The sequence below is a fragment of the Miniopterus schreibersii genome (genome assembly GCF_964146895.1).
Source record: "Miniopterus schreibersii genome assembly, chromosome: 14".
Taxonomy (NCBI): Eukaryota; Metazoa; Chordata; class Mammalia; order Chiroptera; family Miniopteridae; genus Miniopterus; species Miniopterus schreibersii.
Genome location: NC_138114.1, coordinates 37778003 through 37792998, shown reverse-complemented (window position 1 = coordinate 37792998; position 14996 = coordinate 37778003). Strand labels below are relative to the sequence as shown.

General features: G+C 51.9%; 1 protein-coding gene across 2 annotated transcripts in view; it reads left to right on the top strand.

Moving 5' to 3' along the window:
• The window catches only part of CRTAC1 (cartilage acidic protein 1), a gene marked incomplete at its 5' end in the record, with an annotated part of 129820 nt that overhangs the window by 77924 nt on the left and 36900 nt on the right, over positions 1-14996 (top strand). For both annotated transcript variants that reach the window (XM_081158116.1, XM_081158115.1), the window contains 2 exons: positions 1008-1204; positions 13417-13553. In XM_081158116.1, the coding sequence (XP_081014242.1) occupies positions 1008-1204; positions 13417-13553 (334 nt within the window). The remainder of the gene's footprint in view (positions 1-1007; positions 1205-13416; positions 13554-14996) is intronic.

The window sequence follows — 14996 nt, the reverse complement described above, 5'->3', positions numbered from 1 at the left end:
GCAGGGTGGTGGCGGCTGCAAGTTTCTGGACTGTGGGCAGGAAAGCCTCTGAGAAGGAACAACGGAGCCAGGGCCCGAAGGAGGTGAAGGAGGGAGACAGCCATGTGGACACCTGGAGGAAAAGCATCCTGGGCAGAGGGAGCAGCAAGTGCAAAGTCCCTGAGGCAAGACCATGCCTGGGGCCATGTGGCTACAGGAGAATGAAACCAGAGAGATGAGGACTGATGAGCACTTTAACCATTTGGTTTTGATTTTCATAGAAAAAGAAATCCAGCAGGTCTGCCTAATGACTTTCGATGTGTTTATAATCTCCCGTCTGAGATGCAAATTTCATATTTACTGCTTAAATGCTGGGACTTCTGTCAGGAGAGAGTCATCCCAAACCACAACCACAGAGCCTCTGCTCCTCCTCAGCTCATTCACACAAGGGCTCTTAGGATAGCAGAAAGGGCCTGAGTTTGAGTTCCAGCATCTGATACTTACTAGCTGTGTTACCTTGGGAAGGGCAGTGAACCTCTCTGAGCCTTAGTTTCCCTGATGAAACTCATCAGTTGCTCCATCTATAAAACAGGTTGATTATGCAGCCTTCCTCACCTCCCTTGCCTAATTGTTGTTAGATTTAAATGAATGAGATCATAAATATGACAGTGTCTTTTACATTGAAATGGTCAAGGCAAATGTCTGGGAGGTTCTTGTTTCTTCAGCGTAGCCTGTGGTAAGGGGCTTGTCACAGGCTTCCCACTCCCCTCCACTACCCTGCTCCTTATGTTGTGTCCCATGTGGGCTCAGTTGACTCTCACTCTGCCTGGGCCCATGTCTGATTCAGGGACACTCATTTAATACCCAGGGACCCCCAAGGCAAGGCTGCTGAGGGTGCCTCAGGAATGCTGTGAGGCTGAACTGCCCCACATTGAGCTCTCCTGGAAGACTCTGGGCCCATTGCCGGCCGGGTGGAACCACATGGCCCAGATGCTCCTCCCCAATGTCCCCTTCCCCTTCCCCTCCAGGTACAACGGCCCCAACCTGGTTCTGAAGTACGACCGGGCCCAGAAGCGGCTGGTGAACATCGCAGTGGACAAGCGCAGCTCCCCCTACTATGCGCTGCGGGACCGGCAGGGCAATGCCATCGGGGTGACAGCCTGTGATATCGATGGGGATGGCCGTGAGGAGATCTACTTCCTCAACACCAATAATGCCTTCTCAGGTAAGGGTCTTGGGGCCTCGGGCCTCTTCCTGCTTCCCACTTTCTTCCTCCCAGCACCAACTGGGGGCAGGGCCTTGGGGACCCTGGCCTTCCTCAGGCCACTGTCACGTGCTCCCTCAGGCATAGCCCCCTGTTGCCCCCAGGACCTTGCTCTGTCCCAGCAGGAGGACCCCTTCTTTTCTTGTACATGAAGCTTGTCATCTTCTGGCCACTGGGCCTGGAGATGGAGGGCCTTGAGCAGAGGCTCAGTCCTCACCTTCGGGCTGCGCCTCCCATTAGGAGCAGCCCCCAGTCCTCCTAGCCCCTCCTTTTCTCTCCCTCCCCACCCCACGTGCCCACACTGCTCCTGCCTGCCTCAGCCACGCAGCACTTCTCACCCAGGTGGCCACCATAGCCAGCTAAAGGTCCTCTGTAATTGCCCTCCATGCTGTTTCAAGGGCGCTTTTCTAAATGCTTTGAAGTCCTTTGATGGCCCCCACAGCTTTCAGCTGAGCTCATTTACTCACCTGCCAAGCACCTACCCAATGCCAGACTAGAGGTGCTGGGTGATGGGGGTACAACTTGGAGGAAGGCAGACCTTGAATTCATGGAGCCTTTTCTAGTCCAGAGCATCCATCTGAGTCACCTGGGGGTCTCATGTAAACGTGGACTCTGACTCAGCAGGTCTGGGTGGGGCCCGAGATCCTGCATCACTTACACACGCTTGGGCTATGATGATGCTGCCGATCCAAGGACCACACTTTGAGTAGCAACGTCCTCTACACTAAGGAATGAAAGAAGTAAGTTGATGCCCAGAAAGCTAAATAATAGTAACAGTAATGGTGACGGTATTTAAATAGCACCTACTGTGTGCCAGGCCCTGATCTAAGCACTTTATAATAATTATCTCATTTAAGCCTCACAGTAGCTCGATTGGGTAGGTACTGGTGTATCTCACTTTATAGTTGAGGAAACTGAGGCACAAAGAGATCACATGACTTGCCCAAGGCCACACAACTTGCAAGTACCAGGACTCAAACCCAGGGGTCTGACTCCAGCTTCATCCTTTTAACCAAGACACTCTATGACCTTGCTCAATCCTGTGTCATCGGGGCTGAGCGGAGAGCCTGGCTCATATTGGGCGCTCAGTGTTTCTTGAGTTAGGGGGCTGTGTTCTTGGGGCTGCAGGTGGTTCCCAGCTCCTAACTCTCACATTCTCTCAGGTCCACTAGAATGAAGTCTTCTCCCATGGGGCTATCACATCTTCAGGGAAATCCCAGGCCAGGACACTCTCCTGAAGGATGCAGGACCTCATGTCCCTGTAAGGCCCGCGTGGATGTGCACTGGATTCTTTCAGATGGCAACAGGCTCTTGGGTTGGTCTGAATGACACCTGTGCTTCATACCTGTGTATTTACTGTCCTAACCTCCTAGGGCCAGGTGATTGCCTGGCTATGGGGACCACCTTCCCTTCCTCTCCCCCTCACACACACACTGGCTGTCCCCAGGGCCCATAATGAGGCCCCTACTAGTTGTTGAGCCCAAGCCAGGATCCAGACCCTAGACTGCCCCTCATGGTGAGTCCTGCCAGATGCATGAATGAGAGAGGACGAGGTTAGGGAAGATGCCAGGGGCCGGGGCGGGCAGGGCTGGCTGGCTGGCAGCCAGCCCTGTGCAGCCAAGAAACAATGAGCCACAGCCCCTCGTAGTGTTTTATGGGTTTTCATCTCATCTTGCCACCAAGTGAGGCCTGAGAGATAGTAATTATCCCTACACAAATATCAGGGCATGATTACCCAGCTGGATTTACTGCCCTCTCTCCAACCAAGCCAAGATTGGATTAGGACACAATTAATTGATGGGCTGATCAACCCTTTAATGTGGGGCAAGGTCAGGAGGGAAACAGCAGCAAGGGATGTCTGAGGAAGGGGTGAGTCTCCAGGGTGATGCTAGAGGACAGGGAAACAGAAACAGGGAGAACTGTGGAAGGGTGGTGTTCAACATGGGCTCTGCAGGCAGGATGCCAGAGGAAGGGACGCTCTCCTCCTTGCTCACTGAGCACAGAGCACCTGGGATGGGACCTGTCAGGTGTCTCTGAAGCAGCAGCCCCTCCCACTTTCTTAGAGTCTTCCATTGTGAGTCCTAGAGCAGTGGCGCTCAGCCAGGGTTGCACGTTAGAATCTCCTGGGGAGCTTTTAACACTCCCAGTTCCCACCGTGCACCCCAGTCCAGCCCAATTCGAACCCCTGGGGATGGGACTCAGTTATCAGATCTCCAGGTAATTCCCATGTGCAGTCGAGATGGGGGCCACTACCCCAGAGTCATGTTAGGTTCATGCTCAGCCTAACCATAGCCCTTTCATTCACTAATGTGTTCATTCATTGGACAAATATTTACTGAGCACCTACTGTGTGCCAGGCACTATTCTAGACACTGAGGATGCCCCAGTGAATGAAACAGAAAAATCCTGCCCTCATGAAGTTTACACTCTATCCCCAACATGGCCTTATATTTCTCTAAGTATCTGATTCCCCTCTCCCAGCCCTGTGGACGCTAAGCTCCTTGAGGGCAAAATCCCTATGTTAGTCATTTTGTGCATCCCTCTGGCCCAGCCAGACCTTGAGCACCCTAATAGCACAGTTAAAACTTGATAAATAAATCCAGGAAGAAGAGACAAAACACGAGCTATTAGGCCTGAGAGGTTTGCCAACAGAGGGCAGAAAAGAGGAGTCAGGTAAGATGGAACCCCCAGAAGGCCCTGGGTTTGAGGGCACAAGTGTTCCCTCAGAGAGGCTGGAGCTGGGCTCTCAGGGCTGGGGTAAGGATGGTGGTGCCCTGCAGCCTCAGCCCCAGGCGTACGCCTCCCAGTGACCTTCTGTGGGTTTGAGGGATGTCTGTGGGTTTGAGTTAATTTTTCAGTTGAGTGATTCAATTGATTCATCGACAGTGGGCGGGGTGTGGAGCAGGGACACTTGTGCTGTGTCAGCACTTCCCTGGGTCCAGCTGGCATGACACTCAGCCATTGCCACCCTACCCACTGTGGGGAACCTGAGATCCTCTCCAGGAGCCCCCAGCCAGCCCCTACCTGCCCGTGGCATGCAACTGAGGGCTCCTTTAGCCTGTGCCAGAGCATCGGACCGACCCGTGGAAGGACAGTCCCTGTCCTTTCCCTCAGCCAGCCTTTGGGGGGTCAGCACTGGAGTCCCTAGAAGAGGGCTGAGACCCCGAATCCTGGCAGTGTCCTGTGGGGGTCAGTTGGTACAACCTGGAATCTTCCCTTTACTTACTAGGTACTTTGGACAAGATATTTGACCTCTTTCAGTCTCAACCCTTTCATCTGTAGAATAGGAAAAATCATATCAACTTCATAAGCTCACCTGCAGTAGTGGCTCCATAGACTCTCTCCAAAGTCTTTGCCATTGCCTATAACACCCTCCTGATGTGAGCCAGGTTGCCTTTTTTTCTGACCTTGTTTTCTCCATTCTTCTTCTTGCTCACTGCATTCCCACCTGAGGCTTTCATACATGCTGTTCCCTCTACCTGAAATTCTTTTCCCACCACTGTTCTCAGGGCTCACTCCTTACTTCATTCAGGCCCCTCCTCAGATGAGTGCTTCCTGAGCACCTTAAAATCATACCCCTGTCACTCCTTGTGCCCTTAACTTGCTTTATTTCTCTTCATAGCATTTACCATTGTCTGAAAGTATGTTATGTATTTGTTTGTGTTTCATCTCTGCTACTTTTCTACTAAACCCCATGGGGATGGAAACTCATGTTTGCTGCTGTATCTCCAGGACCAAAGTTCTTATGTCACTTAGTAAACATTTAATTCATATATTTAAATGAACAACGGAAATAATGAATGAAAAGCACTTGTAGTGTCTAGACTTAATAAATGCTTTCTAAGCAATAGTTATAATTCTGCAGCATGAAGAAAGCCAGAGCCTGGACAGAGGGACCATAGGCCTTCTTCCTGGCCCATGGGAGAGAGACTGTAGAAGCAGAAAGAGAAAAGGACCATAGTGTAAACAACACGCCACCCAGATTATGGTTCCAGGTGGGCATGGGTCAGGGTTAAGAGTCGGAAAGATGAGAGGGAGGGAACAGAGGAAGATTGACCACAATCCCAAGAAGGCCTGTGGCAGAAAACCAGCTTATGGCTTAACTGACCTGGAAAAATGCAAACCAGTTTGTTTCAGGCAATTTTACTTGGTAAAAACCACAGAGAAGAGTGTGCAGGACAAAGTAGGACAAGAGGCTGGTCGCAGGACCTCCTACAGTTCCCAGTCAGAGCCCATCCTCCAGGAATCCTGAACTGGCTACCTAGCTGCCGCCCTGCATGGTCCTGAGCTCTCCTGCCCACATAATCCGGAGTGCGGGAGTTGGATGAGGCTGTGTGAGCTGAGCCCCACCACTTACCTTATTCATTTTCACTCATTCCATTCAGGGGAGTGAGCACTGCCAACCTGCTATCTCCAATCTACACATACATCCCTCCTTTTCTATACAAATAGCAGCATGCTCTACTCACAGTACTGCCCCTTACTTTTCTCATTTAAAAATACATTTTGGATATTAGTTCATGATAGCACACAAAGAGCTTTCTCATTTTTTATGGCTATATAGTACTCTATTGTATAGATTTGTCACTCACTGAATTGGTCCTCTATTGATGAACACTTAGATTCCTTGCAATCTTTTGCCCTTACAAACAGTGCCACCAAATCAATGTTTGTTTAACATGTCATTTTCCACAATTGCAGGTGTTTCTCTGTAAGTCCATAGAAATGGAACTGCTGCATCAAAGGAATATACATATGCTGTTTTGATGGTCATTGCCAAATTGTGCTTCAAAGGGACATTCCTAATTACAGTCCCATCAGCCCTGACACAAGTGAACATTTCCCAACGTGTCTCACCAACACAATGTGTCATCATTTAAAAAACTATTTGCCAATCCAATAGCAAATATTGGTACCTATGTGTAGTTTTAATTTTCATCTTTCTTAAAATGAGTGAGGCTGAGCATATTTTTATATATTTGAATCTCTTGTCTGCTCATAGCCTTTGCCCATTTTTATCTTATTGATTTGTAACACTTCTTTATAAATTAGGAAAATTCGCCCTCTGTCTGTAACACAAGTTGCAAATAATTTTCCCCTGTTTGTCTTTTTTTTTTTTTTTGTCTTTGCTCATGGTGGGTTTTGCAATGCGGAAAAATTTTATTTTTATGGACTTGGATTTATCACCCTTTCCTTTGATGGCTTCTGTGTTCTGTGTTATACTTAGGCCTTCAGCAGGGGCTTTTGTAACCTCTCAGAGAGGAGGCGTCAGTCACTGTGCCAGAGAGAAGAAAGGGAATTGGGGGCGGGATGCACTTCCAGCCTCCTCTGCCTACACAGCAGATGAGCCATCTGCTCTGGAGAGCGAGCACACCCATTGTCCAGCAGCTCCTTCACCCAGGCCCAGTTCCAGCTACACTCAGGTACTCTGCACCTTGCTGCTCGGAGTGTGCTCTGCAGCCCAGCAGCACTGGCAACACCTGGAAGCTCATAAGATGCAGAATCTCAGGCCCCACCCCAGACTTGCTGGACCAGAATCTGCATGTTAACAGGGTGTCCAGGACTTCCTGTCCCTGGGAAAGCCTGGGATACACGGCGCTGTGTCTTCACTCTCTTTTCCTAGGATCCTCTAGGTTCTAGGATCCCCTGATCCCCAGTGATGTTTCCCTTGGATGCATAGTCCTGATTTTTCAGCTCACCCAGCATGGCCCAATTTGGGGAGTTGAGCTCATGAACCACTCAGGCTCCCTGCCCCCGCCCCTACTGTGCTTCACTCACACGTGGCTCCATAAGCAGCAAGAATGGGCGAGGCTGTCAAAGCAGCACCATAAAGAGTATGGGGCCCTGGAGGACATTTCCTCAGTCATAACACGGATCTAGGTTCCCTGGAAACCGAAGACTCCTCTCCACCAGCCCCCACCCCAGGTCTTTAGTATGGAGGGGGAGATAGGGGCGCTTTGCAGTTAGATCACAGTTTGAGGTTCAGCGTTGCCGCTTAACAGCTGTGCAACCTTAGGTGAATGAGTTTACCCTCTGAGCTCGTTTCTCTCTGTAAAGTAAAGACTCCCTCTTCCTGACATGACTGTGGGAAGGGCCAACAAAGCTCTTGTGGGTGAAGCCCCTGCCAGGGGTTGATCAGATTTCCCTCCTCATCCTGGGTGGAGAGGAAGACGGGGTCAGAAATTATGTCGAGGACCCGGGGAAGCCAGGGTTCATTCTTTTTAAAACTGTCCTTTGCCTGAACTAGTTCCTTCTTCCCCTGGGGCCCTCACTGTTTTGCTGGGTTTTCAGTGACTAAGTCTTGTAAAGCATTTTATACTTCATGTCACAGTTGCCTTTGGGATGTGACTCATGACAACCTTCAGTGGTCATGTCCAGTAATTCCCCCTGTGGTGATGATGGTGATGAGGAGGATGGTGATGATAGTAATGGTAGTATTATTATTATTTATGGAACTTATCATGTGCCAGGTATTGCTCTAAATATTTTATTTACCTTATCTAATATAATCCTCACAACAGCCTGGTAAATAGGTGGCCATTCCCATTATGCCATGTTACAGAGAAGAAAAATACAAGTTCACGAATTGCCCAAGGTCAGCTGAGGCTGGTGATGTTGCTGACTGACCCCCAACCCTACTGTGGCCGTAATCTCTCTGCCTTATGAATGACGTTGGAGGCAGAGCCTCTGCCCTGCCACACTTTGCTCACCCTTCTCTTTGCCACCGATATTGCCACCGATACCAAGCCATGAGTCAGGTCATCTCCCTGAGGTTGGGCAGCCCCTGGGGGAGGAGACACTCAGGCCAATGATCCTTAGGAAGAGCCCTTTATGGCTCAAAGTCACCCTCGCAGTGGCTGTAAGTTGCCCTCCGGGGCACAGCTGGGTGTGGAGGGAAGGGGGGGGGATAGTGAATTGAGTGCCATCTGCTTGATTGACACCGCTGTCCTGGATGCCCCACCTTCTGTTTCTGTGTCTGATGACTCCTCCATTTCTGCCCCTTCTGATCCCTCCTACACACAAACGCAGCTGCTCCCCAGGACTCAGTCTGTGGCTCGGGTCTTTCCCTCCTGCCCCAGCTCCAGCCTCACTGCCCTGCGCGCTGTCATCCCTCACAGCCAGTGACCCCTTTACATGCCTTCTCAGCCACCCTCTGACCACCTCAAATGCAACTGTCTGAAGGCAAGCTCCTGCTCCCGCCCCCAGCTGGCCCAGTGTCCCTGCTCCTGTCCCTGCCCCGCGTTGTGGACCACTCCCTCGCTCTAACTCAGCACACCCAACAATCCCTCTGCCCTTCCCGCCCCCAGCACTTCCCCCCACTCCCATTGTCATCACGCTGGGTCAAGCATGAGCTCCGAGGAAAGGGGCCTCCCCACTTCATTTTCTCCCTTGCTTGCCCACGGCTCACTCCACTGCCAGGTAATCTTCTGGAAACACTGCCCTCCCCAGATCAGAAACCACCCCTCTGCCCGCAGTCCTAGAAGCAGTAGATCTCTGCTTCCTGCCCCGTTTCCTCTTCCACCTGCACAAACTCTCCTCTCCAGGCAAACTCGGTGCCCCTCGGTGCCTTTGTCTATGCCATTTGCCTGCCTGGTGCACCACCTCCTCTCTCTGCCTGGCTCAGCCGTAGAATGCAAGGCTCGGAAACACAGGCTTTGGAGTCAGAAAGACCCGTGTTTGAGTCTGTCTCCACCATTTACTAGCTCTGTGACCTTGGGCATTAACTTAACCTCTGTGCCCCTCAATTTCTCCATCTGTAAAATGAGGTAACACTATCTCTCAGGGTGGCCATAGGGTTTAGTCAAGATGATGGTTGTAAAAGGGAATGCTTCCTGTAAAGCCTGGCCATACTAAGTGCTCTTTAAACCAGAGTCATTGCTGTTGTTACTCTGACCCTTCAAGTCCCCATTTAGGTACCTCCTCCATCATGAAGACCTCCCTGATTGCTGTAGCCTCTTCCATCCTGATTTCACAGCAATTCCATGATGTGCTGTCCTGTCCTGCCCTGCTCTCAGGGGTTCTGCTAGCTGTGGGATCTTAGGCAAGTCCCCTTCATCTGTAAAATGGGCATGAAAGTAGTACCCATCTCGTGGGGTTGTGGTAAGGGTTAATGAGTGAGGGTTAATATGTGAAGTGCCTGCCATATAGAAAGTGCTGTAGGAGTGTTTAGTATTAGTTTTACTGTGGTCCCATGGTATCTCCTCTACCTATCTATCCCTCGTGCTGTCAAATGGACTGTAAGCACCCAAAGTCAGGGGTGGATACTCCTATTTCCCTGGGGCCTCCCACAGCACCCAGCACTCAGCAGGGCCAGTGGCTTCTGAGCCTCACCTACTGGGCCTTCCCAGCTGGCTGCCTGCAGCCACTGACAGTTCCACTGGACCCTGAGACCTTCGAGGCCCCCTTAATGCCAAGATGCCAAAGTCAGGGTGGGAATGGGAGTCCCCAGAGGTGCCTCTCATAGGGGCTGTGACCTCCAGAGCCCCCTGCCCTTGAACACCCTCCTGTTTCTCCCAGGCCCCCACCCTCTCAGTGTCTCCCCCAGGGACTCAGGAGAGCCCCTCTCTTCTGCAACTAGCAGCTTCTCCTCTCCCCGAGCAGCTGCCTCCCTCTAACTTGGTGAGGGACCCCAGGGCAGAGTGCAGCTACAAGGAGCCAGAGGCAGAATTAGGTGCTGACACGGGCCGGGGGCCAGTGCTGGGTGTTTATTGCCAGTGCCATCGACCCGCACAGCTCGCTGTTTATCTGTCTTCCTGACACACCTAATTACCCAGGTTGCAGCTGCCAGAGCGTTTGCTCTTCCTAAATCACAGGCTCCCATCCCTCCAGTCGCCCAGGCCTCGGGCCTCTGCCTGCAGAAGGGCCGCCATTGATTTTGCCGTTCCCATTTATGATCTACAAGGCTCCGCATCGCTGCTGCACATTTTACCTTAATTAGTTTATTCTTCTGGGCGTCCTCGGTCAGCCCAGAAGCCAGGAGGCTGGAACGGAGGAAGAGGCTAACGGCCCTGGCCACCCCAACCCCTCTGGCCGCAAAGCCCAGAGCCTGGCCAGACAGCAACACCCTAGGACAGCAATTTGCTAAGAACAGCACTAGTTCCTCAGGATGCTGATAGGTGAGCTGCCAAAAGGGGTTCTGTGACCAAGTTCATTTGGGAAAGGCTGGATTAAATATAATTACGCAGGTAATTTATTGCAGGACTTTTCAAAGTTTTAATAGACTGACATCCATTGTGAATCCCCAAGAAGGAGATGGAAGGTGTGATCTTCCCCTAACTCTAACGATCACCAAGTCTTTTCTCCAGGCAGCTCACAGAGGACAGGGTTCCACAAAGCACACTTTGAGAAATATTGTTTTGGGTGGAATTGGAGGTGATGAGGCAAACGAGGGTAGAGTCACCTGGGCCCGTTTTCTCCTCCTGTCCAGCTGAGGCAGAAGTCAGTGGCTGAGCCATTTCTCCCACTAAACGCAAAGGTGCCCATCAGAGCCACACAGAGCCCCGGCTGCCGGCAGCTGCCCTCTCACCTGGCCACTGAGTCTTGGTATTTCAGGGGAGACTAGACCAGCTGAAAGGACGGTCTGAAGGGGCCCCGGTTTGACAGAGAAGGGCAAGGGTCACTCGCTGTTGGTGAAGGCTGGAGACCGGGCAGCCTGCAGGGCCATTCGGAGGCCCCCCAGGCATCAGGAAGTGATGACAAGGCTGCCACTGCCTTGGGTACAGCCACGAGAATCGCAGTCTGGGTCCACAGTCCCTGTCTGCAGTCCTGAAATCCACGATGCTCTGAAAGCCTCAAGTGCTTTTTTTGTGTTTGCGGGAAAATGAACTAATAGCAAAACCTGTCCTGAGCTGACGTGAGCTATTTATGGCTTTATTTATCCCACTTCATGTGAATATTCATATATTTCACTGCAGAAATATTAATGTGTTTAATTATGGGGTGCCGCCCCAGCCCCTGCTGGGGGTGTTATGTAATAAACGGTGTGTGCACTGTTACATTTCTAAACCAGGAAAGAAAAATCTGAATTTCTAAATGCCTCTGACCTCTAGGGATTACTACAAGGGGCTGCAGACTTAGGGGTACAGAGCTACCAGTGAGCAATTCGGGGTGCCGGACCTGGGGCCAGGCTTCAGTGCGATTTCTCCTATAATTCCCACATTGATGCTGTGGGGGAGGGGGAACAGCTGTCACCCCCAACTCTCATAGAGGAAACGAAGGTTGGGAGAAAAGAAAGAACCGGCCCAGGCCCCTGAACTCCCGCAGTCCGAGTTGCACCTGTGCTTCTGTCGGGACTCAGCCCCTTAGTTGCCCCAGTGGGCATCCCTCCCGAGCCACAGCAGCTCTGCACAGACCCCCTGCAGCTCCCCAGCCCAAGCCTCCAGCTGAACAAACACCTGTCGGTCTCCTGCTTCCCGCCCTGCTCATGAAGGGCCTTTCCCTCCCAGGGTGTCTGGCGAACATCCCTGAGACCAACTCCAGACCCCGCAGGCTAGGCACCAGCCTCCATGGGGCCCCAAGGTGTTAGGAAGCCCCATGTGAGGCCACCCAGAGGGCAAACCCTTTTGTCCTCTCCCGGGCAGAGCCACCGGAGGGGTCGTTTATACACTGCCCTCACCCACACGTGCTCACACTCATTCACTATCACACACCTACTCATGTCACACTCACACTCCCTCACATACACTCACACTCCTCAGATTCGCACACTCACTCTCCCACTCTCACTCTCCCACATTCATTATCATTCATTCATTCACTTATTCATTCCCACACTGGCTCTCACCAAACCCGTGCAGTGGAGACCTTATGTCCCTAAAGGACCTTAAGAGCATCTCGTCTATGAAATGGGAATAATTTATTTCTGTCTAATACATACCACTTTAGGAGCGCTATGCTAAACCTTTAATGTGCATCATCTCATTTATTCTTCAAGGTAAACTGAATGCAGTTATTGTCATTCCCTTTTATTAAAAAAAAAACAAAAAAAACTGAGGCTCAGAGATGCTAAGCAACTTGCCCAAAGTCAACAACTAAAACCTAGAAGTAGAATCTGGGTGGAACTGAGACTGAGCCTCTGCCTCATTTACTCTAAACCCCAAGGTCTTAACCACTGTGCCACGCTGCTCCCTTTAGGCTCGGCCCATTGCCTGTCCCCTGGGCCAGCCAAAGAGTCAAGTCCAGGGTCTCTGTCCCCAAGTCCACTCTTCCCCAAGCTCACCTTCCCCAATTCCTTCAGCTGCTACTCTTCTGTGTTTCTGTTGCAAGTCCTTGCGGGTATAATATGATCCCTCCTAAAATATGAATGCTCTGGATCTCACATTTGCAAGAAATAAACTAAGGGTGAGGGCAGAGGGGAGAGCTCTGCTTTAGTGGTCTCAGAAGGACTTGAGCTCCTGCCACCGGAAGTTCCTCACCACATCCCAGAATAAAGCTTCTTGGCCATAAATGAGCTTCAGGAGGCCACAGACCTCCTGCAATTACACATGGCATGTTGTGTGGTGCAGACTCCCTGAGCTGAGGGGCCTTAGCCTACATCTAGTTCTCAAAGGGGTCAATATCCCAAAGAGGTGGAGACCACTACCTTGTAGGGCTCCCTGGCCCTGGGAGCAGGGATCTCTCAGGGCTGCCTGAGTGCTGAGCCTACTGCCACCTGGCTCCCTGAGGGTGGAGGTGACAGACCTGTCAGAGCTCAGCTTCCAGTCTTTCCATGATCAGGACTTAGAGACCCACACAGTTTTTTCTGAGGCCCAAATCAGGTCCTGCAGTCCAGCAGAGAATGTAGCTCTTGGACAAAGAGACATTCTGGGTTGAGTTTGGGTGCTGAAATATTGGCAATCCTAGATCTCCCTGACGATGTGATAGGAGCACATGCAGACAGTGAAATCCAGCTGCGAGGGTCATCTCAGACACATGGTAGCGGTAACATCTCTTCCATAGTTCCTGAGGCTGGGCTGACCCATTTTCATAAGCCTCAGAGTCTCTGCTCTCAACTGAGAATGTCTGACAGCCCCCCAAACACAGGAGTCTCGCCTGCTTGAGTGAATACTACAAGGAGTGCTCACCCTGAGCAGATGACCCATCCACCTGTGGCCCTAACCCCTGTGGCAGGTACTCCGAGACATACCTGTTGGACGGTCCACCGTCCACCAGCCTCCCTTTCCTCCTCTCTCCAGGGGTGGCCACGTACACGGACAAGTTGTTCAAGTTCCGCAATAGCAGGTGGGAAGACATCCTGAGCGACGAAGTCAACGTAGCCCGCGGTGTGGCCAGCCTCTTTGCCGGGCGCTCTGTAGCCTGTGTGGACAGGACGGTGAGTTCGGGGCTGCACGATGGGCCTGGGGCGAGGGGGGACATGGCCATGTGAGAGCCAGAGGGAGGCCAACCGGCAGAATCCCCATACAGAGTGTGGCTTCCAAGAGCAGAGCCGAAGGCTGCACCATCTCAGCAGCTCCCAGTGTCTTGCACATAGTAGGTACTAAACAGTAACAACCAATACTTGCAGGATGAGTTACAATATACTTTCACATTCTTTCTTCCGTGAGGCCCTCCCAGCAACAAGTGAGGAAACTGGCCGGGTGCTGTCATCCACTGGACAGTGTCACCGAGGCCCAGCTTAGAGCAGCGACTTGCCTGAGGACCCAAAATGGATGGGTGGTGTGGCTAGGACCTGAGTCAGAATCTTCTAGCTCTAAACCTGTGCTTATTCATTCATTCAACTAATATTTGTTAAGTGCCTACTATGCGCCAGGCATTGAGCCACAGGGCCCCCTGTAAATATTTATTGAACAAATGAAAGCATGACAAAAGGGCACACGGGTGGGTGAGTGGGAGGCTGCCACAGTGTACAGGTACTTTAGTTCATCAATAGCTCCATCAATGTTTTCCTGCCCTGCTAGTCACCCTGCAAGAAGGGTGGGGAAGAAAGGCCAAGTGGGGAGGAGCTGGAGCAGCTGCAGCCATCTGCCCTGTGGGGCCACCCCTGCCACGCTTATGTCCCAGCCAGAGCTGGAGGCTTGCTGTGGAGGTGATTTATCCCTCCTGTCACCTGCTCCCCTGCCACCCCCTCCTTGACTTTACAAAACAGTCATCACTAAATCAGGGACCCAGCTGCTGCCCAGCTTCCACGGAGCATCCCTGGCCCCCATTCTGGAGCAGGGGCAAGGGGGCTGGCTCATTTCAGGATTGAGCTGGCACAGAGGGGATTGGGGATTCAGCGTGAACCTTCACAGCAGGGGCCGCCAGAACGTGGGAGAAGGCAGGTGCCAGGTATAAATATTTATTTCTTAACAAGCTGGTGCTGAGAAGAGAAGCCAAGCTGGGCTGTGAAGCCACATTTAGCCCTGACCTGAATCAGTGCCACCTGGACTCCTGCTTGGCAGGAGGGAAGGGAGAGGCGGCTTTGTGAGCGGCCCCAGAGAGTGGAGAGGGTCTGAGGGGTGCCAGGCCCGCAGCTGCTGGGGCCTCTACCCAGGCTCCTACTGGCTTCCTGTCTTGGACTTTCAGGAACAAGGCTTCCCACACTCTGCTAAGGTGGGAGCCTTCTCAGAGCTGGTGGGAGGGCCTGAAGGTTAATCACAAAGAGATGCGCTCTCTGTCCTAACAAGGTCATCTGCACACCCACACATTTAACCACAGGACAAAGGCACCATGCGAAATACAAAAAAAAAAAAAAGACATTGGCACGCAGCACGGTAGGCGGGCACTTAGCAGCTCGCTCGGTCCCTGCTCAGCCGGAGCCTCAGCCTGTCTGCCA